Source organism: Oppia nitens, unplaced genomic scaffold (assembly GCF_028296485.1).
Source record: "Oppia nitens isolate AA-2021 unplaced genomic scaffold, nextdenovo-longstitch-racon4-pilon3 scaffold3_pilon_pilon_pilon, whole genome shotgun sequence".
Lineage (NCBI taxonomy): Eukaryota > Metazoa > Arthropoda > Arachnida > Sarcoptiformes > Oppiidae > Oppia > Oppia nitens.
In genome coordinates, this window is record NW_026533221.1 from 9,605,162 (window position 1) to 9,627,730 (window position 22,569).

The 22,569-nt window shown below is 31.7% G+C and overlaps 5 protein-coding genes across 6 annotated transcripts; 4 read left to right on the forward strand and 1 right to left on the reverse strand.

Annotated features, from left to right (window-relative positions):
* Nucleotides 1-62: 62 nt before the first annotated feature.
* LOC128958233 (fatty acid synthase-like) lies at nucleotides 63-9,369 on the reverse strand. Its single transcript, XM_054304049.1, has 14 exons — nucleotides 9,207-9,369; nucleotides 8,950-9,102; nucleotides 8,598-8,870; nucleotides 8,164-8,525; nucleotides 7,462-7,729; nucleotides 7,110-7,382; nucleotides 6,469-7,053; nucleotides 5,544-6,401; nucleotides 4,685-5,433; nucleotides 3,195-4,605; nucleotides 2,886-3,140; nucleotides 1,459-2,801; nucleotides 293-1,360; nucleotides 63-179 (listed from the first exon to the last, which is right to left on the reverse strand). The coding sequence occupies exons 1-14, from the start codon at nucleotides 9,367-9,369 to the stop codon at nucleotides 63-65; spliced, it is 7,878 nt and encodes a 2,625-aa protein (XP_054160024.1).
* Nucleotides 9,370-13,912: 4,543 nt separating this feature from the next.
* LOC128957687 (selenocysteine lyase-like) lies at nucleotides 13,913-15,612 on the forward strand. Its single transcript, XM_054303492.1, has 5 exons — nucleotides 13,913-14,274; nucleotides 14,341-14,811; nucleotides 14,872-15,006; nucleotides 15,071-15,328; nucleotides 15,402-15,612. Exons 1-5 carry the CDS (start codon nucleotides 14,047-14,049, stop codon nucleotides 15,564-15,566), a joined length of 1,257 nt encoding a protein of 418 aa, XP_054159467.1. The 5' UTR covers nucleotides 13,913-14,046; the 3' UTR covers nucleotides 15,567-15,612.
* A 292-nt stretch (nucleotides 15,613-15,904) lies between these two features.
* On the forward strand, nucleotides 15,905-16,650 carry LOC128958234 (uncharacterized). Its single transcript, XM_054304050.1, has 3 exons — nucleotides 15,905-15,999; nucleotides 16,081-16,309; nucleotides 16,472-16,650. The coding sequence occupies exons 1-3, from the start codon at nucleotides 15,913-15,915 to the stop codon at nucleotides 16,648-16,650; spliced, it is 495 nt and encodes a 164-aa protein (XP_054160025.1). The 5' UTR covers nucleotides 15,905-15,912.
* A 723-nt stretch (nucleotides 16,651-17,373) lies between these two features.
* LOC128957726 (uncharacterized) lies at nucleotides 17,374-19,331 on the forward strand. The gene is made up of 4 exons (XM_054303536.1): nucleotides 17,374-17,978; nucleotides 18,059-18,570; nucleotides 18,656-18,953; nucleotides 19,059-19,331. The coding sequence occupies exons 1-4, from the start codon at nucleotides 17,561-17,563 to the stop codon at nucleotides 19,280-19,282; spliced, it is 1,452 nt and encodes a 483-aa protein (XP_054159511.1). The 5' UTR covers nucleotides 17,374-17,560; the 3' UTR covers nucleotides 19,283-19,331.
* An 898-nt stretch (nucleotides 19,332-20,229) lies between these two features.
* Nucleotides 20,230-22,369, forward strand: LOC128957501 (zinc finger protein Xfin-like). Of its 2 annotated transcripts, none has more exons than XM_054303269.1 (4): nucleotides 20,230-20,293; nucleotides 20,600-20,945; nucleotides 21,016-21,719; nucleotides 21,944-22,369. In XM_054303269.1, exons 1-4 carry the CDS (start codon nucleotides 20,275-20,277, stop codon nucleotides 22,180-22,182), a joined length of 1,308 nt encoding a protein of 435 aa, XP_054159244.1. In that variant the 5' UTR covers nucleotides 20,230-20,274; the 3' UTR covers nucleotides 22,183-22,369. The 2 variants fall into 2 exon arrangements, with proteins under 2 accessions (XP_054159244.1, XP_054159245.1); XM_054303270.1 differs by having other exon boundaries at nucleotides 21,016-21,713.
* The last annotated feature ends 200 nt before the right edge of the window (nucleotides 22,370-22,569 follow it).

The following is a 22,569-nucleotide window of genomic DNA, read 5'->3' on the forward strand; positions in this document are numbered from 1 at the left end:
TCATGTATTAAAAATTATATGTCAATTTGTATACAATATTTTATAAATTATTGAATTATTAATTATTTATTAGAAAGATATTGATTGATAGCATCGGACAGCTTCTCAATGGCAGTCAATGAATGTATGTCTTCACCCGTGCCCTCAACGCTCTCGAAGTTAAGTTTTCCTTCCAATCCCTGAATTAATAAATAATATTAAATTAAATTTTAATTAATATATTTATTTAAAACAAAACATAAAATATTTGACTCAACAATTTTGACAATTTTTGTATTTAAATAAAACATACAGTTTCGGGCAGAAAATAAGCGTTTCTTATCTTATCGCTGACCACTTCACCAGCATTTTCATCGTTAAAGTCTTTACCGAACGGTTTTAATATCAACAGCTTTCCCGTCATTGTCAAGAACTTGGATCCAATGTTATACTTAAGCTTTTTTTGCTTATTCTTCATATTTACCCGATATATGGTAAACAGTTTCGCGCGTTTGAATGAATTAAACAAAATCTCATCCAAGTCTCGACTGACAAGACTTTTGCCACAAAACTCTTTCAATTCGGACGCCATTTTGTCTAACTTCGAGGGAACGTCGGGTTTAGTTTCAACGTCACGCTTGAACTTAGCCTTAATAACGTCGGGCATGTCTTTAGTAATAAAATTTAACATCAATTCAATCAAATAATCGTTTGTAATGTCTTCATCCAATTTGATCTCCGAAAGCATATCAATGATAACACATTTACCAATCGGTGCCTTCTTAAGCATCTTCATAGCAATGAGCGCACCATAAAAGTGGCCCAAAATATCATAATCTCCTTTGGGTTCCAAATTCCTCATGAGATTAGTATAGTATCTACTAATCTCTTTCAATGAACTCATTCTTTCCATTTCTTTAACCCAATTGAGACCAATGACTGGTCTTTCAATCTTTTCGGCCAAACCTTCCAGCGATGCAAATATACCCTCCAGTGGTGGCAAAATATAAACAGGTTTACCAGTCGTTACATTATTTAATCGGACGGAGACGTCGGCGGGAATCACGAACTTAACTTTGCATAGTTTTGTCCGACAATTCTTGATCTGTTCGGCAAATCTTTTCATTTCATCTACTCTTCCCTTTTCAAACTCCTTCATCATTCCTATTGTAATAATTTTTATATCATTTAACGACACTTTGATGTCGTAATCTCTTTCCAATCCTTGTTGCAGTTCTACAGCAAACATAGACTCAAAACCGATTTCACCTAATGTCAAATGATCGGGTGTTGTCTTCGGGTCGATGCCCATTGCCTGCCAAATCTGATGGACAATTTTAGCCTCTTTGGTTCCGGCAATTGTCGAACGTTCGGCTCTTACCTACAAAAAAAATAAAGAAAAAAAAGATATTTTCAAACAAATTTACGGATATTATAAAATCTACGGCAAATTTCTTATTTCTGAACAACAATACTCACAACACACGAGACCACTGCGTGAGACGACTGCAAGAACTTATCCAATATTTCCAAACACGAGTTGATCCGCTGTTTGATAATTCCAGACAATGAACTATTGATTACAGTGTCAGTCATAACGCCGACATCACCTATTGGTCCCCACTGTATGGCCAAACCGTGCAGACCGACGCGTCGTCTTTGTTCGCAAATGCGCTCACATATAGAGTTGGCGTATCCATAGCTGGTCTGACCGGCATTGCCTTTACCACAGCTGACCGACGAGAAGACCACAAAATAGTCTAAATTGAGTTTCATATCTCTCGATATGTGATCAAAATTGACAAAACTTGTACTCTTCGAGTCGATTGTCTCTTGAAATTTGTCAAATGTATGATTTTCGAGAAGACAATCGTTGAGTACAACAGCCAAATGAAAGATACCACCGATTGGTCCCAATTGTTCGGCTTCGCTGAACAAATCTCTGCTACCAGATGTGGTGCTCGTGTCGTGCGTCGAGATCACGATCTGTGTCTTAAACATTGCAAACTTAATGCCCAAAGACTCCAATCGATTCAAAATGAACTTTTGATATTTACTGCGGACACCAAAACGGGAGGTCAACACAAACTTACGGGCGCCAAGAAATGTCATCCAATGAATCAGTTCCAGACCAAAACCACCTAAACCGCCGGTTATCAAATAAACTTTGTGACCATCAAAGTAGGTCTTCGAGGTTGCCATCAATGTCTGAGTTGGACTGAAGTCCATATGTTTACCATTAATTTCTTCTTCATCTCTAACTTTTATGATAATCTTTCCCACATGTTTACCAGTTGTCATATATCGGAAAGCCTTCTCAGCTTCGTCTGCCCTGAAGACAGTCCTATTAAGCGGTTTAATCATACCATTGGTTGAATTATTGTGCATCCAATTGAAGAACTGTTGGGCAAAACCTGGCACTAAAAACAGTCGCCTATCGATTGAGACAGCAATAAACGATATGTCCTTCAAAAACGAAAACATTCCCAACTGTTTGTTCATCTGGAGATCATATTTGCCGATTTCAACAAAGCGACCGCAATCGGCAATACACTCGTAACTGGCGTCCAGTTTATCGCCAGTCAATGAATTAAGAACCAGATCAACACCTTTACCATTGGTCAGTGCCTTAATTTTGTACTTGAATTGTGTGTCTCGTGAACTAAATATGCGTTCCTCTGGAATACCGTATTCTGACATTAAAAACTTCTTTTTATCTTCAGTACCAACCGTCACATAAATATCTGCTTTATAATACTGGCACACAGTTATGGCTGACTGTCCAACACCTCCGGCTGCTGAATGAATAAGTATACTTTCATCTAAAAACAATTAAGACAAAGAATATCTTAATCAATAAAAAAAATTATACCGTAATTATAAAAAAGAGTCAAAAATAATCATACAATTCTTCAATTGGGCCCTTTCTATCAGTCCATACCATACAGTGCTATAAGTACTCAATATAGTAGTTGCGTCGTCCATTGACCAATGATCAGGTATCGGCGATATAAAGTCCTCAATGGCGTCCACGTATGTAGCAAAACATCTACTCAAATCAAAGCCGCAGACACGAGTGCCGTCATCAGTGCGACGACCGGCAAACTCAAACCCCAACAGACAATCTGTGAATAGATTTTGAGGACCAGAAACTATACGACCTATTAATGAGATAAAATCATTAATCATATTAACTATGAATACAATTTCAATACCTGTAGCCAACATAACATCTCTAAAGTTAAGACCAGCGCTATAGATATTGCATCTGATTTGTTGACAATTTCGGTTATTAATGTCATAATATATTGCCTTTGGGACTAAATTCTTTGAGTCGTACCATTGAAGACTTCCGAGATCCTTGTTTTGTCCGACATTCAGATAGTAGTCGTTGGTCAGTACCTTATCGTAGTTGCGGCCGAGTGTCAGATGTCTGAATGTACCTAACTTTCCGTCTCTGATCACATTGAACACCAAATCTTTGGTAAGTATCTCATTAAATGGCAGTGTCTTGAAATCAATTGGTAACTTCAACTGTTGGTCAAAATTTAAAATACATCTAATACTGTTACCGCACGGTTCCAGACGAAGACAATTGACAAGACCGACAATACCGGTATACGGCGTAGTGTTACTAGCGATAAGCCACAGATGCTGGTCGTCCTTTTCGTCGTCGCGTTTGACCTGAAGTCGCTGTTTGACACTTTCAAACCAATTGCCGTGATTGCCGTCAATAGCAAAGACATTACAATCGTCGGGAATTATGGTCAGTTTGGTTACAATGCGCCGAAATAGTACAGCCAACGTACCGATGCCGTCGGTCTTATGAACAATGGTTAAGAATCCAATTTTTTCGGCGACAGACTTAAAGTTATCGATACGCTGTTTGAGTTGTGCATTAGTCGGTGCATTACCGGTCAGATTAATGACCGCCAGTTCGGGTTCCGTATATTTGTAACGAAATACAGACATCAAAAATCCTTTGCAAACAACTGCATCGTAGATGTCCTGAATAAAGTCTTCGAGATTTAGATCCCATAAATCCAGAGAGTCGTAATGTATGACCAAATCAGGCAGTAGTATCATATCTGACGGAAAACTTATCCTTTTATAGTCCCATTCGCTAATTTTGAACGTCTTTTGACTGTACTTCTCATGCAATGACGATTTGACCGCAATATTGTAGTTGACATTAATCGGGTAGATATGAAACGAAGCCAAATGATTGTCCACTTCTTCGGCCAACAGACTGTTTGTCAAATTGATTTCCAATACTTTGATCTCCTTTTTGGGAACATTACACTCACTAACAATGTCTACCAGCGATCGGATCAGATGTTCATTTCTGGAAACTTGATTTATAACATCAAGAGACAGATCGTATTCGGGTTTCATCTGGAGTTCAAACAAAAACTTCTTAACGGATTCCATCATCAGATCATTTGATGGATTTTGATTTTCATCGTTTGTTTGTTTCAATAAATCGTTGATAGTCTTTAGCAAAATATAATTATCTTTCATGTCTTTCAAATATTTATAAACCAATTCTTCATCCGTGGTATTCGGTACGTATGGCAGATCTGTTTTGAATAAATATTTGGCTTTTGCTATTAATGTTGAACATACCTATTGATAGTAAAAACAAAGAGTAATTGTATATATTATCAATAAAAACGTTAAAAATGTTTATTTTTTAATACTAGACCTTCAGATACTCATTGATTATTGTTTTGTCACTTTCATCGATTGCATCATCGGATTGTTCATTGGGAACAAACTGATACGATTCGAGCTTCAAGTCGGCCACATTGGTCTTTCTCGGTATGGGCAGTGTTATCAGGTCTTCCACTTCAATACCGGGCGCCACAATCATACGAGAGTTCATATCCAAGTGAAATGGTACCACCGATCTGTATATATGGAAGTCCTGACCGATAAGCTCTTCAATATTGTCGATATTGTTAGCGTCGAGTATCTCTTCGACGTCTTCGTCATCAGTTTGCATCATATTGTCGTAAGCCTTATCTTCGTCCAAATCGGACTTATCTTCGGAAATCTTATTTTTGGCCACCGCTTCGTACAGAACTTTAGGATCGCAACGCAACTGTTTGATCATCACCGGTACCATCATTTTGCGAAACGGTATGGCGACGGCCATTGTCTGGAGCAGTGAGTCCATAAATGTGACCCAATTGCCATTCCAGAGTACCTGTCCGTCCAATATTTCAAAGTTATTTGTCTTAATAGACTTCAAGCCTTGGAATTTAGGTCCGTAATCATAGCCAAGAATATGCAGGTCTTTGTAAATGTCTTCGCTTTCTAAGACCACTTCGTAGTGATCTTTGTTGGCGTTCTGTTCGAGCAAAATGTTTTGTACGCTTAGAGTGTAGTCTTCGGATGACCGGATTCGGCCCAAACACGTGACGTTACCGTTCTCTAGGATTACAAATTCGCCTAAAATACAAATGTAATAATAATAATAATAAATAATAATTATTATTATCAAATAATTTATTGAAGATAATTATGAATGCAACGATAAAAATGTAAATAATAATAATTACCCGATTGTTGAAAGTACCGAACTTTTAGTCGGGTAGCGTCAGTCTCTGACAAGTAGACCGGACGCCGAAACTGAATATCTTCAAATACTACAGGCAATTGGTTCCAGATTTTGCCGTGATAGGCGGCCATTTGACGCCAGGCCAACATCATGTAACCGGTGGCCGGAAATATTATATTGCCATCAATACTATGGTCCGGCAAATATGATTTGATAGAGCGCTGCAAATCAATTACCTCATTCATGTCCGAAGCCGTGGCCCGGAAATAATAATCGGGAAATTTTCGTACAAAGTATGACTGTTTGTGATCCCACTGTAGTAGCGAACTAATCGATTGAGTGCCTCTGGCCACTGGCCACTCGACTTTTGGATATAGATTTTCGATGTCAGGATTGAGACCGAGTTCGTATAGTTTGGCCAATGAAGTCAAAAACATGTCCAGATTGGTGTCATTCGAGTCTTTTTTGATAAACGATAAACAGGTTGCGCTCTCCAGGGTTTGGGTCACAATCTTAGAGAACAGTGCGTGCGGTCCGATCTCAACCACAATAGCGTCTGTTTGCAAATTCTTCAGCTTATTGTAAAAATAGACGGGACTAATGAGGTTATGCACAAAATACTCGGCCGACGCGTAACGCAATACGTCTTCACATTCCGTGTCCAACAGTGCCGTCGAAATCCATTTTCGTGATCTGAGTCGCGGTTTCGGCAAATATTTCTTGATCTCATTGGTCATCCTTTTTGCTGATGTTATCAGATATTCGCTGTGATAGGGAATGTCCTGACTTTGCAGTTCTCTAACAAATATACCTTTTCTATTGAGTTCTTCGACCAGGTTTTTCATCTCAACGTATAAACCTATTGTTGACGTAAAATGAATGAATAAAATACATTAAATCAGAACTAATAGTCTGAAGACAATTACCAGACATGACGACAGTGTCCTTTGCATTATTGCAGACAACACTGACCCCATTCGGACATATCTTTTTTGCCTCACTCCACGACATACCGACCACTGCCATCAAACCTTTCGGTATCTTTTTATTGTCTTCAGTAACCATACCTCTAATATAGGTAACCATTAGTGCTTCGTTTGCTGTCAAACATCCGTCAGCGTAGGCGCAGGCAATCTCGCCAAACGAGTGACCTATAATACCGTCCGGCACTATACCTAATGCAATCATCAGATCAAATAACGCCATTTGTATGGCAGTGGTGGCGATAAACTTGTTGGTCATCGTCAACATTGATGATGAGTCGTCCGACAAAAGCAGATATTTGAGATCAATATCAAAAGGTTTGAGTATTTCGTGAAACTCATCGATGCTGTCGGCAAACAGTTTGATAGCCATTAGTGCCCGCGCCATACCCACCCATTGGCCCCCGAGACCGGGAAACAGAAACCAAACGGGTCGCTGGGTTTTCAGCGACAGCAGAGATAATTGTTTTTTGTACTCATAGTGTGTCTCATTGTTATCGTCAAACACTTGCTTTATAATCATTGAGCCTATAATTATGTTTTAAATAATTGAAAGATTTATATATATATATAGTATAACTGACCCCTATATGGAAGACCGGCTGAATTTATTGATGACTTAGTCTTCATTGTGTCGGTAATGAGTGCTATGAAATCGCGAGTTATTTTGTGCGGATTTTGCTCGAAGAAATCAAACATAAGGTTCAGCGACTCCTGAGTTCGGGCACAAACATTGATAATACGAGGAATGGTGTCCGCAATTTTCAGACTGTCCTCATCTGCCAGTTTGTAGTTGGGCTCAAGCAATGCGTGAGCATTAACACCGCCCACACCAAAATTGTTAACACCAGCAATGCCTGTATTTATATCATTGAATATCAAATGTAAAATCTAACCTTTTCATAAATTCTGTAATCTAATGTATAAAATACATACCGGGAGTATATTTGAGATTATCTCCATTTACGGGCACCAGTGGTGGACAAAAGTCTTTAATATTTTGCTTAATATTATTCAGATGAAGACATGACGGAATAGATTCTCGTTCGTAAGCAATTAACACTTTGACAATAGATGACACACCGGAGGCGCCCTCGGCGTGACCGATGTTGCTCTTCAATAGACCAATAGGTAGTGTTCCCTGACGTTTAGGTTTACCACAGTAAGCATTATATATGGCTCGGGCTTCTTGTGGATCACCAACCTATAGGACATGGATTTAAGTTAGTTAACTGTTTATATTCATATAAATCATTTTACAGTATTTAGTGTAATATCGAAATAATAATTTAATGTATTTATATGTACAGTATGTTTACACTAATATTTTATATATAATTACTTAATTATAAAATATTAATAAATTTGTTTTTATATTTTTCTAACATTTAGTAAATGTTATAAAGTGCAAGGTTTTTAATATGTAATATTTATAATTAAATAAACTTTACTTAATGATATAGATATAAATATTTATATAGCTTAAAATAATATCAATTAATTTTACAAAAAAATGTTAATAAGTAGTACTAAAATTAGGTTATTATTAAACAATTTTAGTAAAAATTATTATTTAAATCTCTGTTTTTGGTTTTTCAGTATTGTTCTGTACCCTAGTTTATGACCGCTAACTCATACCTTAGTACCGGTGGCGTGGGCTTCAAAATAGTTGATATCAAGTGGATCAATATCGGCCTCTCTGTACACCTGAATCATCAGTTCCTCCTGACTCTCGGACGACGGGAAGAACATTCCCATTCGTTTGTTACCATCAATGTTGACACCAGTGTTCAAAACAGTGGCGTATATACGCTTTGCATCGGACTTTCGTTGCAAGAAAAGACAGGAAACACACTCACCTCTGGCAAAGCCATCTGCGGTTTCGTCCCATACTTTTGGTATACCGTCCTTAGAGTTGAGTCGAGTCGACTGAAATATATGGTTTGTAAAGGGCTGTAGATCTAAATTAGTTCCGCCAACTATTGCCTGACGACACTTGCCTTTAAAAATCATATTATAGTCAAATAGAGAACAATAAGTGTCAAATCATTTCTAAATTAATGATTGCATACCTAATCTTAGATCATTCATGGCTACATTGAAAGCTACCATAGATGATGAACAAGCCGTGTCTATGACCAGTGATGGTCCCTTAAAGTCGAGTACAAACGAAACTCGATTGGCATACAAGCACTTGGAGTTTCCCGGCACCCACAACAATATTTCGGCCATAGAGTTCTGCGAGTCGGGCTGTGTCTCCTCTGGGATACCGTCGGGCATACCAAAGGACGAGTAGCCAATATATACACCGGTGTCTGAACCCCGTAGTATCTGAGGATTTATGCCTATAATTTCAGTTATACATTGTATAAAAATTGAAAGATTCAAAGACTTTTGTTTACTATTTTTTTTGTAAATCCATACCTGAGTCTACAATAGCTTCATATGTGGTCTCTAATAGTATCCTCGACTGGGGATCTATTGTGTGGCCCATTGTGCTTATAATACCGAAAAAATTACCGTCAAATTTGTCAATTTCTTTTAGTTTGCCCATTCGGCCACACATTCCATATAAATCTATAAAATTTCATAAAAAAATATTAATTTATTTAAAAAAAACTGATTTTATTTAACTTTATATAACATAAAAGTGTAAATAATATTAGTGTATATAAACGGACCTGGATGCCAGCGCCGGTTATCCAATGTAATCATATCCACTTTGTTGTATAGATTTTCGGCAAATTCATCGGTAGAGTCGGACTCTGGGAATCGGCCGGACATTCCACTGATTACTATGTCTTCGTCGACACATTTAAAGTGTTGAAGATGTTTGGCCGACATATTATATTGACTTTACTGATTGTATAAGTGTTGGTCACAAACTAAAAACTTATTATATTCACAATGAAAAATGTTTTATTAATATTAGATTTGAATAATTAATAATATTATTATTTATTATTTAAACATTATTATTATTACTATTAATTTGTTAACAAATTGTCATTTGAAAAATAGTATAATAAATTTAAAAAGTTTTAACTTAAACTTAATAATAAAAATTTTCAAAATGACAAAATATTTTAAAATCAAAAATACTAAAACATTGTACAATAGATTATTAAAGCAATTAACATTGAATGACAAGTTTTTATATGATATCGTAATTTTTAATTAAAAAATATATAGCATTAAGAAAATAAAATAATAGTAAAAACAATTCAAATACTGAATAGTATATCTTTAAATGTATATATTTTTAATAGAAAAATAATATAATATATAAAATATATAATATTTTCATCGATAGTAATTGTGTTTAGCCAATCATTGTTTATCTTATATTATATATATTTATTGTCTTAATTGTTATTATTTTGTTGTTATTAAGAATTTAATCATTTTTTAATATATTATGTGTCAAATATTATGTAATAACAACAAGCAATTTAATATTTGATTATGATTTTATTTATAAAAAAAAAGATTAAATCAAATTGTTTTTTTTAATGTAAACAATAATTTTTTATTATTAATATTTACTAATTTTATATTTTTACTTTATTTAAATATACAATTGTAATCTGATAAATATAAACATTGTATTATAAAGTATATACTGTACTGTATAATACTTTAATTTAGTAATAAAAAAATATATAGAAAATTAATGCAGCAAATTTTATATTGTAAAAATTATATATAAATTATATGTTAATACATTGGCATTTTGTTAAAATAAAAACAATAATCAATATAAATGATAAAAATAAATAAAATTTAATAAAAGTTATTTCTGAATATTATGTATCAGTCATGTTTAAAATATTTTTATTACTTTCATTTTAATACTTTGAGAAATTTTAGTTTGTTTTTTTTAGTACAATAGTTTATATTGACGGATACATTAGAAAAATACTATAAATAAAATTTAAAAATTTATTTTTGTCATTTACAGTTACTGTTTTAATTAAATATTGTTTTTAAATAGCATTATTATTTTATAAACGTCAAGTATTTATTATAGCAAACAAAATAGACGCACAATAAAACATTTTAATAAATAATATTTTTTTTAGTTAATAATTTAGATTAGATCGCAATCGTAGATAGATATATATTGTATAATATTTAATAAATAAATAGCATTTTTTAAATATAATAGTTGATATAAATTACTGATATTTTAAATAATCATGGTAATATTACTGTCAATTGGTGTCAAATATAAATATTATATATTTTTAATTATATAGGTTAATGTTATTTAAAATAATAGTTATAGTCAATAAAATACTATTTTATGATAACAATAAAATATGAAATCTTTTAATACCTAATAAACATTAAAATATGAAATCTTTTAATACATAATAAACATTAAAATAATATTTATTTTATTTGATTGAATTATTGTTTTAATATTCAAATTTTTAAGTTTTTATATCTTTATATTATTTAACTTTTTTAAATGTATTTTTTATAATTACAATTATAAATCAAATTAAAACATTAGTATTTTATTATTATAGTATAAAAAAGTATATTTAAAAAAATAAAATCTTGTAAATTTATATAAAATTAAAAGATATTTAAATTTCTATAATTTTTATCATGCATTGCTTATTATTTTCTAGAAAATTAATCTAGTTCAAGGATTATTTTACTAGATAATTTTTATTATTATTTTTAAAAAAATAAACAAAGCAAATTAACAACATAAATAGTAAATTTTTTTATCAATTTTGTAATTTACATTATATGTACTGTATATTAGTAAATAAAAATATTTTTTTCCTTTTATTGTCTTGTGTTAAATGTTTATCATAAACTCATACAAAACATCAAAAAGCTTTTAAATAATTTTTCTTTATAAAAGTTAAAACATTTACAAATAAATGAATGTGATATTATTTAAAAAACAGTTAAATTTATGACTGATAGTCATTATTTTTTAGTATATATATATAATTAGAGAATTAATATAACTATATAATGTATTATACAAACATTTTGTATTTGCCAACTCTGATAAATCCAGTTTATTAGAGATAGTAAATCATATATATTTAGAAAAAATAATACCAATTCATTAACTTTGTGTAATGATTTAACTGTGTGTTAAAATTTTATAAATATTTTAATGGAGATTTTTAAAGAAATAAATTAAAGCATAAAATTATTTAAAAATTTTTAGTAACAAAACATTTTTTTAACCTGATGCAAATTATTTATACATTGTATATTTTATATTTTCAACAAATATTAAAACAACTATATTTATAATTCGATCATTAATTATATTTAATTTATACAAAAATAATAATCAATTAATAGTATTATTTAATTTTATAATAAATTTAAATTAATTTATTTTCAAACCATTAATATTCTGCTTATTATTAGTTTATATTTTGCTTGAAATTATTTTATAACTAATTAATACAATATTATTTATATTTACAATATTATGCTTCATTGATAAAAAAATAGATTTTAATATAAAAGTGTCTAAATATGTTATATTATAATAAAAATAAAACATCTAAAAAATTATAAATTATAATAAAATATAAGTGCCATTACATCCTTTATCATTTCAATCTATCAAAAAATAGCTAATCATAAATCTAACCTTGTTAGACATAATCTTACGTTTATTTTGTAGTTATTTTAATTTATTTTAAATGTTAATTAACAAAAATAAAAACAAATATAATTTTTTGACAATTTTATATCTTTAAACTTACTATATATCATATAACAAAAAATTGTTTACATTTTATAAAATATTATAAATTTAGTGTACTTTAATTTTAATTTTTTTAACTTATTAATTTAATTGCTAAAACTGAAAAGTTATTTCTAATTTTTAAAAAACATAGATTTAATTAATTGGCATTTTTGAATAATTTAATAACACACTAAGCTTAATATGATATTTATTAATTTATTACTAATTATTATGATATTTTTTTCTAAATAATCTAAGCTATAAATTTTCTTTATATTAATCATAATAGTAATATTATCTGAAATAGATGTTTATTTTTTCTTGATGAATCAATGATATCCATACATAATTACTTTATACTAGAATACAAAAACATATAATTGATCAAAAATGCATGTAAATTATTATACATATTTTTATTTTGTTGTTAGCATTTATTTAATATTATATAATATATATACTGTATATTATTATATTAATAATTAAAACAAATTTTAAACTAAAAAAGTATTAGACGTGAGTTATCATAATTTATTAATACTGCTACTAATATGATTTATATGTAACTCTATGCTATATGACTGCTAATTTTAATTTAAAAACTTAAAGGCTCGTAAAATATTAAAATATTGTTTTAATTTATAATTATTAATAAAAAAAGTTTAATCATCATATTTGATAATAAAAATTCATGGCTATATTATGTATAACAATTAAACCTTTGGTAATCATTGAAACCTTTGGTTAAATATATAATTAAATAAATTAATTAAAATACTTATTTATTAGTATTGTTATAAACATTTTTTTATGTACAGTAATTATCGAACAAATATATCTTATTTATTTAATATTAATGATTATCATATTATTAACATTATATTTTAAATAATTTTGTCAAAAGTATTTTTTATTTTTAAAATATTTCTATAATGATATTATAATTTAATTGTAATATTTAAATATTAGATTTTTTCAGAAAAAAAATATTTGCAATACATAAAATTTTTGCCAATAATTAACGTTTAGACAACTTATAATTTATGCCAAAAGTTAATTAAATTATATTAAGATTATAACTTATAAAATTATCAATTCATTGTAAAAATAATAATAAAATTTTATAGCAATTATAATAATTATTAGGTATTATTGAGGATATAGTAATAAAAAAGATAATTAAAATACAAATAATAAATTATTTGTTAGTAAAATTTTATATTAAATATTTTATTAATGATTATAATAAATATCAAAAATTTATATTTCCTTAAAAAAGTAAAATATGAATCAATCAATAAATAAAATAACGTTATTGATATTTAATACTACTGTAAATATGAAAATGTTTGCATTGCATAATAAATGAGATATTTTTATTGAAAAAATATATTATCAATTCATACAATAAAATTTATATTTAAAATATATATATATATATAATAAAATATTTTAAAAATAACATACAAATATAGTTTCTAAACTAACACTTTTGTTAAAACAAATTTTTTAAATAAAAATAATAATAATAACATAATTTTTTTTCTACAGTATACTCTAGTTTATCGTATATACTGAACATTAATACATTAATATCAATACAATAGACAAGTGATTGTCAAACAACACACATGTGTTTATCATATGGTGTTTATTGTAATGTTTTGATAGCACTTATCATATGAATGAATGAATGAATGAATAAATAAATAAATGATTTATTGTTATAAAGTTTTTTTGCGGCAAAACCTATAGAAAATACGGTTCAACCATACAATAGGGTTATGATATATCTAGACTATAACGCTACTACTCCGGTGGACACACAAGTTGTGGACACCATTACCGACTGTTTGCTCAACGGTTGGACTAATCCATCGTCCAGTTATGCGACCGCTAGCTGTGGCGTCGTCGACGTCAGAGCGCTAATACGTACGGCCAGATCACGGGTAGCCGCTATGATTAATGCCGCCGACGGCGATGATATAGTGTTTACGTCCGGCGGTACAGAGGTAGTTAATACATTAGTTAAACATCGAGAGTTTATTTGGCCACTTAATGGTCATTTAAATTTATAGGCAAACAATTGGGTGATATACTCATCGGTCAGATACTATGCAAAAGAGTTGACGGTTTCGGGTGATGACCGCCGCAGACCACACGTGATTACCACTAATATAGAGCACGACTCTATTTGTGAACCGTTGCGCGCCTTAATGGACGATAATATTGACTCATTGGTCGTACGGCCAATAAACGTAACTTTTGTGGCCGTCTCGACAAAGACCGGTTCGGTCAGCGCTGAAGATATTATGAATGCCGTACGGCCTGAAACGTGTTTCGTAACGGTAATGATGGCCAACAACGAGACTGGAGTTATACAACCGATTGCCGACATTGCCAGACAGTTGAGAAAATTGAACGCACAAAGAGTGGCCACTGGTTTGCCGAGAATTCTGTTTCACAGCGACATTGCTCAAGCCGTCGGCAAAATTGAAGTCAACGTTTGCGAATTGGGTGTAGATTTTGCAACAATTGTTGGACACAAGGTATGGGAGAGTTAGACACTTCATATTTTATTGTTGTTATCTTTTTTTATTGATCAATAGTTTTATGGACCGAAAATTGGTGCACTTTATCGGCGAAACAGTGTACCACTGATGCCTATGCTATACGGCGGTGGTCAGGAGTCGGGTCTGAGACCGGGTACCGAAAATGTACCGATGATTGTTGGTCTCGGAAAGGTGTGGTGATTGACACAACCTATATTAGAGTAGATTTTTAAAAATAATGTATATCTCTGTTTAGGCCTCGGATTTAGTTGTCAATAATCTGGACAAATATCGGCAACATTTTGCCGAATTACAGACCTATTTGGAGACACAATTGCGTAACAGATTTGGCAAATTGATTGTTATAAACTGCGATAACTGTCCAAACGGTCGGTTGCCTAACACCACAAGTTTGTCGTTTTGTGAGTCGCATCCTATAGCGGGCAAAATATTGGCCACAACTACCTCCTTGCGGGCCTCAATGGGCGCTGCGTGTCATTCACATAATATGAAAGTATGTTTGCAAACATTTATTGGCTTTTATTTTATATTTAAAAATGTTTTTATTTTCATTTATCTATCTTTAGAAAGAAATTCCTTCAAAAGTTTTGTTGGCATCGGGTCTAAGCGCTGAGTTAGCTCAGAGAACTATACGATTGAGCACCGGTAGACAAACAACCAAAGATGATATTGATCGGGCTATTCATGATTTGTCTAATACGATAAATAAGTTATTATTAAATGATAAATAAATGTATTTGAAATAAATAAAATATTTTTGTTATAAGTTACTGATTATATTTTTCACTACCGTAATATTAAAATATTAAATTGTACCGGTTGTTTTATTTATTTTTTATAATTTTATTTTAGTATCGATAATAAAAATTTTTTAAAGCCAATTTAATGAATATAATTTGTACAATAATTGTTTAATTTAATGTTATTTTATTACATTACTAATTGAGCGAGATAATGAGATTTTATATTTATATTTAAGAAATTGAATTGAGATTTACTAATTTTTAAAATTACGGTAATATTTTTATCATTTTAGACCATAGTTATCATCTTATATTATACAAAAATAACTAAATAATGTATCGCTATTTAGAGATAAATATTTTAATAACGATATTATTATCAGGTGTTTGTTATTTAATTTGTACCGGTAATCCAATTTATGTAAGTTATATGTTAAATATTAAAAAAAACTATATATCAATAATTATTATTTTGAAAATTAATTATATTTTTTTAAAAAAGAGTGAGACTTTTGGTGATTACAGAGATTATAAAGAAGAGTATGATTTGATTTTGAAGAGAAAAAACAGAAATCTCTTTAATCCTATCATTGATTCGCCGGAAATCACTGTTTGGGATATTTTTATGCCATTTATTGTAACATTTTGGTTAATATTTACCGTAATTGGCATTTGTTTTCTTATATGTCTTGTATTATGTATCATCTCTTTCATAGATTTTAACAGATTATGTTAGTATTAAATATTTACAGTAATATTATTACATTTCATTTATAATTTTTAAATTTACACTCACACACACACACAATCTAGTAGTTTATCTAATAGAAAACAAATAATTTAATTTTTGTTTATTTTAATAACTATTTATGTATTTTATCCCCAAATAATAGTCCAACTTATGGAGTACAGTCCATGTCATGGCTATAAACTATTGTGGAATCGTTTGGATCGACTCAAACTAACGGGAGTTTATTGCAAAGAGGACGGCACTGTTGAACGGTATGAACCAATACAGGATGAACGGGCTCTCTATCAGGATATTGTCAATAGATTTCAAACAGCAATTTAAAAAAAATAATTCATTTATTTAAAAAACATTAAATTTTAATTTATTTATAATTTTTTATACAATATTAGTATAAATTATAATAGTTATAAAAATAACTAAATTTCATAATATAATTACTATGTTAGCTACAGAATACAGTACAGTATAAAACTAATTTGAGATTTGTTGTTAGCTTATGAGATAAATAAAAAATAATAAAAATTTAAGTAAAATTTCAATTACTTTAAATATTTCAGGTTAGATTGGCATACAGTATCGAATCATAATTATATAATTTATAAATCAAATATTTAAAATTTTATAAATAAAAAATATTAGAAACTTTTTAAAAACTTTCATTCAATAAAAACATTTTCTATACATTAGTAATACAATAAATAAACAATTTGTTTGTTTAAATAAACTATTGTATTATTCAATAATGTATGATTTCCTAGAGTTAAAAAAATATCATCCATTTAGTTAAATTAACTTAACTTAATTAGTTAAAACAATATAATAAAAAATTGTCATTATATGGTATACAGTAATAATTTATTACTAATAAACTAAAGTATTATAAAACCTGTAAAAAAATCTTTGCACGTGTATTATACTAACATGAAATGCAATACTGTATGGAAATCATTGAATACCTTATTAAAAATGTTTTAAATAATTTTATTATTAAGATTCCGTGAAATTTATGTGAATTCAAATGAATAATACTATTCTAATAAACAATTGAATTCCGTCTATAATATAACCGTTTGATTTAGTCTAAAGTTATTAACTGAAAACAGTTGTCAAAATTAATTTTTTTTAAAACTGTTAGTTTAGCTAAAACTCATACCTAAAACTCTAGAGAAGCGTTTAAAATTAAACATTAGTTATCTTAAGGAGTGCTAAACTAACTAATTTCAGCCTAAATATGACATCTGCCTGTTATACGGCACTTATCTTATTGATGGTCACTCTGTTGGCTATCACTATTAGACCGGTTGTTGGCGACGACGACGAGAGTAACCAATCGCCTGTCATTGTTGAGACGAACACTAGTCCTATTATTACGCCTCCCAGTCAGGATTCGCCTCCCACTGATGGTAATGGAACTGGTAGTGGTGGCGGCGGTGGCGGCGCAGACGGTAAGTTCTACTGCACTGAGACGGGCGGTGTGGACGGCAACGTAGACCAGTCGATCAACTATGCGTTTCTTATCGACAAAAAGCTATACTATTGTAAAAATGGTAAAACAAATATTAACGATCAGGACTGTTACCATACCGTCATCTCAACGAGTGATATGAAAGAGATGCCCAGCAAAATTAGGACTGAAATATTTATTAAGTGTTTGTATTTAGACATACAGTTCCGCTTTAAAAACTTTTCTATTTCTCTCCTTAACTCTATCTTCTTCTATAACTTGTAGCCAATGACTACAAATACATTAATAGCGGGTTTATGGTGAAAGACGGTGATAAGGCGGCCATGTATTTTGTGTTCGGAGATATCGGTAACGACCCGAGTCAACAAACCGGTAACAGTTACGGTTATAAGGCTTACCAACTTGAAAATGACTATCCGATCGAAGACAAACAGTATGTCCCTTGGGATCTGGACACCAATGGCACAGCTAAAGTACAATACCCGTGGAAAATAGACAATTTGAATACAACCGATGATTATAACTACAGGGGTTTTGCACACGACTTGGGCAACAATACGCTGTACATATCGATGGAAATGTTTAAGCAAAACCGTTCGGCCATGTATTTCAAGAGCACGGCTACTGATGAGTCACGCAAAGGCCTATTCACTGAATGCACTACCGATCGTCTCTATACTGGACTCATACATCACGACGGCGTACTATACGGTCTGTACGGCAAACTGTGGTATAAGTTGGAAATCAATGGCACATCAGTGACAGGAAAAACTTTTGTATGTCAAACCAATTGATCCATCATTTTTTTTTCTCTCTCTCTCTCTCTCTCTGTTCACTTAACTATTCTAATTGAATCTATAGTTCAATTTGCGTGAGTTCTTCAATTGTAACGACAAATCGCCGCTATTCATCCATAGATCAGACTCAACATCTCCTCCCGGCGACAGCAACTCCACTGAGTCCCACAATGATGTCACCAGCAGTTCAAGCAATGATAACAGTATGCCTCCCGGACCCACCGATCAGTCACCGACTGGTGAACCGGCCAATACTACGGAGAAGCCGAAATCAAGTAGTTGGTGGATATGGATAATCATTATTATAATTATTATAATTATCATTATACTCATCATTTGTTGTCTCTGTTGCTGCGGTCGGAGTAAGTAATCATCGAAGTCTTTCAACAACAAAAAAAAAGACAATTTTCATTGACTTTAATTATCACTAAATTCTATTTTTTCTCTCTTTTCTAACCCAACTTTAGGCAAATCAAAAGATGATTCAAAACCACAGCCAAAGAAATCGGCCAAAGGAGGACCAGCCGCTAGTAATACCGGTGCCGCATCATCCAAAGCGGGTGGCTCTAAAGCTGGTAGTGTCACTGGAGCTGGTAGTGGCTCAAAAACTGGTGCAGGAGCTGGTGGTGGCTCCGGTATGGCCAGTCGTTCTAATAGCAAAGTTGATGCCACCCGTTCCGATGCCGTTTAGTATTGCATTTTATGGCTATTTTCTAGTAATTTATATCAAATTGTTATCCAAAATCGCTTTTTTAGTTTTTATATTCTTTTCTGTTGTAAACTATTTATTGAATGCATTTTTTTATTATAGATTTTAATGATTTATTATTTTATAGTTTCGTCTCAATTATATTATCTATTTAACATAGTTTTCATTTTCTATTTAAATATTATTCATATTTTATTTTATCATAAATTTAAATGTTTATTAAATGAAATAATAACTAAAATTTAAAAAAAATATTTGTTACTGGTAATAAAACTTTATAATTTTTTGTGAAAAAATAAAAACACTTTTGATAAAATATTTTATATAATAAAAGTAATTAATTATCATTAATATTAAGTAATAATATAACTAAAAATATTAACTAAATTAGATAATCAAAAGGTAATCAAAAACAATAAGTGTTTTTAAAACTATAATTTCTAAATAAACTGTTTATAATAAACTTATTAATCAATAAATCAATAAATATAAAGTACAGATAATATTAAGAAAATACAGGTATGTTTGTTGTATAATCACACATATAGTATACGCCATCTAACGTACAGCACATGTATATAGAAATAAATAGTGTTTTAATATTTTATTGCTTTTGTGTGTTAGTGTTATACAGTATTGAAAACAATGGGTATATTATGTATTCCATAGCATAGACAACAAACACACTGTACTGTAATATACAGTATTAATAAATACAGTAATCATAACAACTGTAATACGAAAACTGTTTTTTTTGTGTATATTATAGTTGAAAGAGAGAGAGATGTCTATCACTGTACGCATGCCTGCACTGGCATTGTATGTGTGAGTCAGTGAGTGAGTGAACAGTTTGTATAGATTAATACTAAACACAATGAGTCCACACACACACACATTAGTGTACGCACACACACACACACACACACACGGGTAGCGTTTAGGTGTTTCCCCCCAACACAGGACTGTCAACAAAGATGGACTCAACAAAAATAAGTATGTATTTCGTTATAACCACCAAAACAACTATCGGCGGCCAACGGCGGCGCGGGTGTTCACTGGGTAGTCAATGATGGCCTATCATATGCTAGTGTGACCGCCAGTGCCGCACCCGCGTATTCGGCCGACCGTTGGTTGCCATTGTTGTTGTTATTATCACCCGATTGTTGACTAACAAAATTGCCGTTTGTTTTTCTCTCTCTTTGCCAATCTCTGCGCTCCCAATCTCTTACCTATCGTGTGATGTTCACCGCTATCTTGACTATCCATGACTGCCGATGACGACAAATGTCAACCAATTAGCGCCGGGCGTCTACACGTGCCAGACGTGCAACGCGCTGTTCACGTGTCTGGACTACTATCAACAACATCGTCGCAATCACGCCGAATGCGATGGCATTAAACTATTGACTTGTAGTCACTGTCCGTATTCAAGTGATAAAGAGTTTCACTTCAATTGGCATATGATGTCACACACGGGACGACCGCCACATCGGTGTCAAGTGTGTAGCAAACCGCCGCTGTCGGTGACCACGTCAACGACCAATACGAATACAGCCAACAACAACACCGCCTCATCGCCCATCAAATCCGAACCCATCAGCATATCAGACGACGAGCCGTCCGCATGTTATATGGCCGGCAAACGGTATGTTCATCGATGTCAAGCTATTTGATAGCCGTTGAGTTGTTTTGTTTTTAACTAATGGTTTTTCTAGATCTGTGGCGACGGCCACCACCGATGATCTGTTATTATCGTCGAGCATACAGTCAACACAGCAGAGCTCGTGTCGCATGACATCATCCAAAAACATTATGACTACGACGACAACTGCACCGCACAGTGACTACACAAACAACTTTTATAATTTAAAAACAATCGATGCGTCCGATCTGATGGACAACAAATACGGCAACTCTTCCGGTGATGAAGAGGAAGATGATGAAGAAGAAGAAGAAGAGGAGGAGGAGGAAGAAGAAGAAGAGGAGGAAGAGGAGGAGGAAGAAGAAGATGACGATGAAGACTGTATGGTTCCCAATGATTGTAACGGTGATGGCGGTGGTGGAGGAGCTGTTCTTGAGTCAGCTGATGAGGACGAAGAAGACGAAGAGGAAAGTGATGAAGAAGAAGAGGATGAGGAACAGGAGGATGTGTTTGGTGTGGACACTGGTGTACCAAATTTGACAATTAGTACTATTAATAATAATAATAATAGTAATAATAATAATAAAAGAGTGAAAACTAGTGAACTGTCCACAACCGGTGACGTCACCGGTACCCCAAAGCCCAGAGGCCGTGGAAAAGGCAACCGAAAGTCACGCGTCGTTAATGCATTTTTTGACGGCACGGGTGTCGGCGACACATTGGGCACCGGTGTCGAAGTTACCCGAAGAAAGTTTCATTGTTCTCATTGTGGTAATGGTATTAAACAATTTATATTTACCTTATACACACTTAATACACACCATTAGACACCTGAGTAATGTTACCGTAGATAAGCTAACTGTCCACATATTATAACTTTTATATATTACGGTAGTTTAGGAAAAGTTGATAACACCTCACTTGACATAATTGTTTCAATGTTTAGTGCATTTTAAAAATTAATGTATTGTTTTTTGTCTGTTTGTGTTAAATAATTTTAGGTAAAAGTTTCAAAACGAAAAGCCATCTCCAAAGGCATATCCTGACCCATACCGGCGAAAAGCCCTACCATTGTAACCGATGCGGTAGTAAATTCAATCAAAGCTCATCCCTACGCAATCACATCATCGCAATCCACACGAAAGAGTATCCTCACTACTGTCCCACGTGTAACAAGGGTTTTCTGATGCCCGCACTGTTACAGAAGCACGTGGCCACCAGTCACAAGTCTAAATGTTGACACCACTTGACCATCATTATCCATACCCCCCCTCCCACATACACACATCACACCCATACAAACTATGTGAGAAACATACACTTAACATATATTTCAAACACAAATAACATACCGTTTCATCAAAAATATAAAATAATTAAATGATAGTTAAGTGATGTCTGCATTTGACGACTAAATTGCTTGAATTCACGAGTTATATCATCGTTTGATTCATTGGTAACATATATTTGTTGTTAAAAATTTATTATTATTATTGATTCTAATATTATAAATATATTATTAATAATTCATATATCATTTTGAATATATTATTATTTTATTAAATGACATTATTTTCTAAACTAAAATAGTGCCACAAATCATATAAATATATATATATTATTAATT

Coding starts and splice junctions, on each gene's coding strand:
- LOC128958233 (XM_054304049.1), bottom strand. CDS start 9,369: ATGTCGGCCAAACATCTTCAACACTTTAAATGTGTCGACGAAGACATA. Junction 2,802..2,885: donor AAGGGCCCAATTGAAGAATT/GTATGATTATTT, acceptor AATTGTTTTTAG/ATGAAAGTATACTTATTCAT. Junction 180..292: donor CTTATTTTCTGCCCGAAACT/GTATGTTTTATT, acceptor TTATTAATTCAG/GGATTGGAAGGAAAACTTAA.
- LOC128957687 (XM_054303492.1), top strand. CDS start 14,047: ATGATATATCTAGACTATAACGCTACTACTCCGGTGGACACACAAGTT. Junction 14,275..14,340: donor TTACGTCCGGCGGTACAGAG/GTAGTTAATACA, acceptor TTAAATTTATAG/GCAAACAATTGGGTGATATA. Junction 14,812..14,871: donor CAACAATTGTTGGACACAAG/GTATGGGAGAGT, acceptor ATTGATCAATAG/TTTTATGGACCGAAAATTGG.
- LOC128958234 (XM_054304050.1), top strand. CDS start 15,913: ATGTATCGCTATTTAGAGATAAATATTTTAATAACGATATTATTATCA. Junction 16,000..16,080: donor GTACCGGTAATCCAATTTAT/GTAAGTTATATG, acceptor TTTTTAAAAAAG/AGTGAGACTTTTGGTGATTA. Junction 16,310..16,471: donor CATAGATTTTAACAGATTAT/GTTAGTATTAAA, acceptor CCCAAATAATAG/TCCAACTTATGGAGTACAGT.
- LOC128957726 (XM_054303536.1), top strand. CDS start 17,561: ATGACATCTGCCTGTTATACGGCACTTATCTTATTGATGGTCACTCTG. Junction 17,979..18,058: donor GACTGAAATATTTATTAAGT/GTTTGTATTTAG, acceptor TATAACTTGTAG/CCAATGACTACAAATACATT. Junction 18,954..19,058: donor TCTCTGTTGCTGCGGTCGGA/GTAAGTAATCAT, acceptor ACCCAACTTTAG/GCAAATCAAAAGATGATTCA.
- LOC128957501 (XM_054303269.1), top strand. Junction 20,946..21,015: donor TGTTATATGGCCGGCAAACG/GTATGTTCATCG, acceptor TGGTTTTTCTAG/ATCTGTGGCGACGGCCACCA. Junction 21,720..21,943: donor TTGTTCTCATTGTGGTAATG/GTATTAAACAAT, acceptor AAATAATTTTAG/GTAAAAGTTTCAAAACGAAA.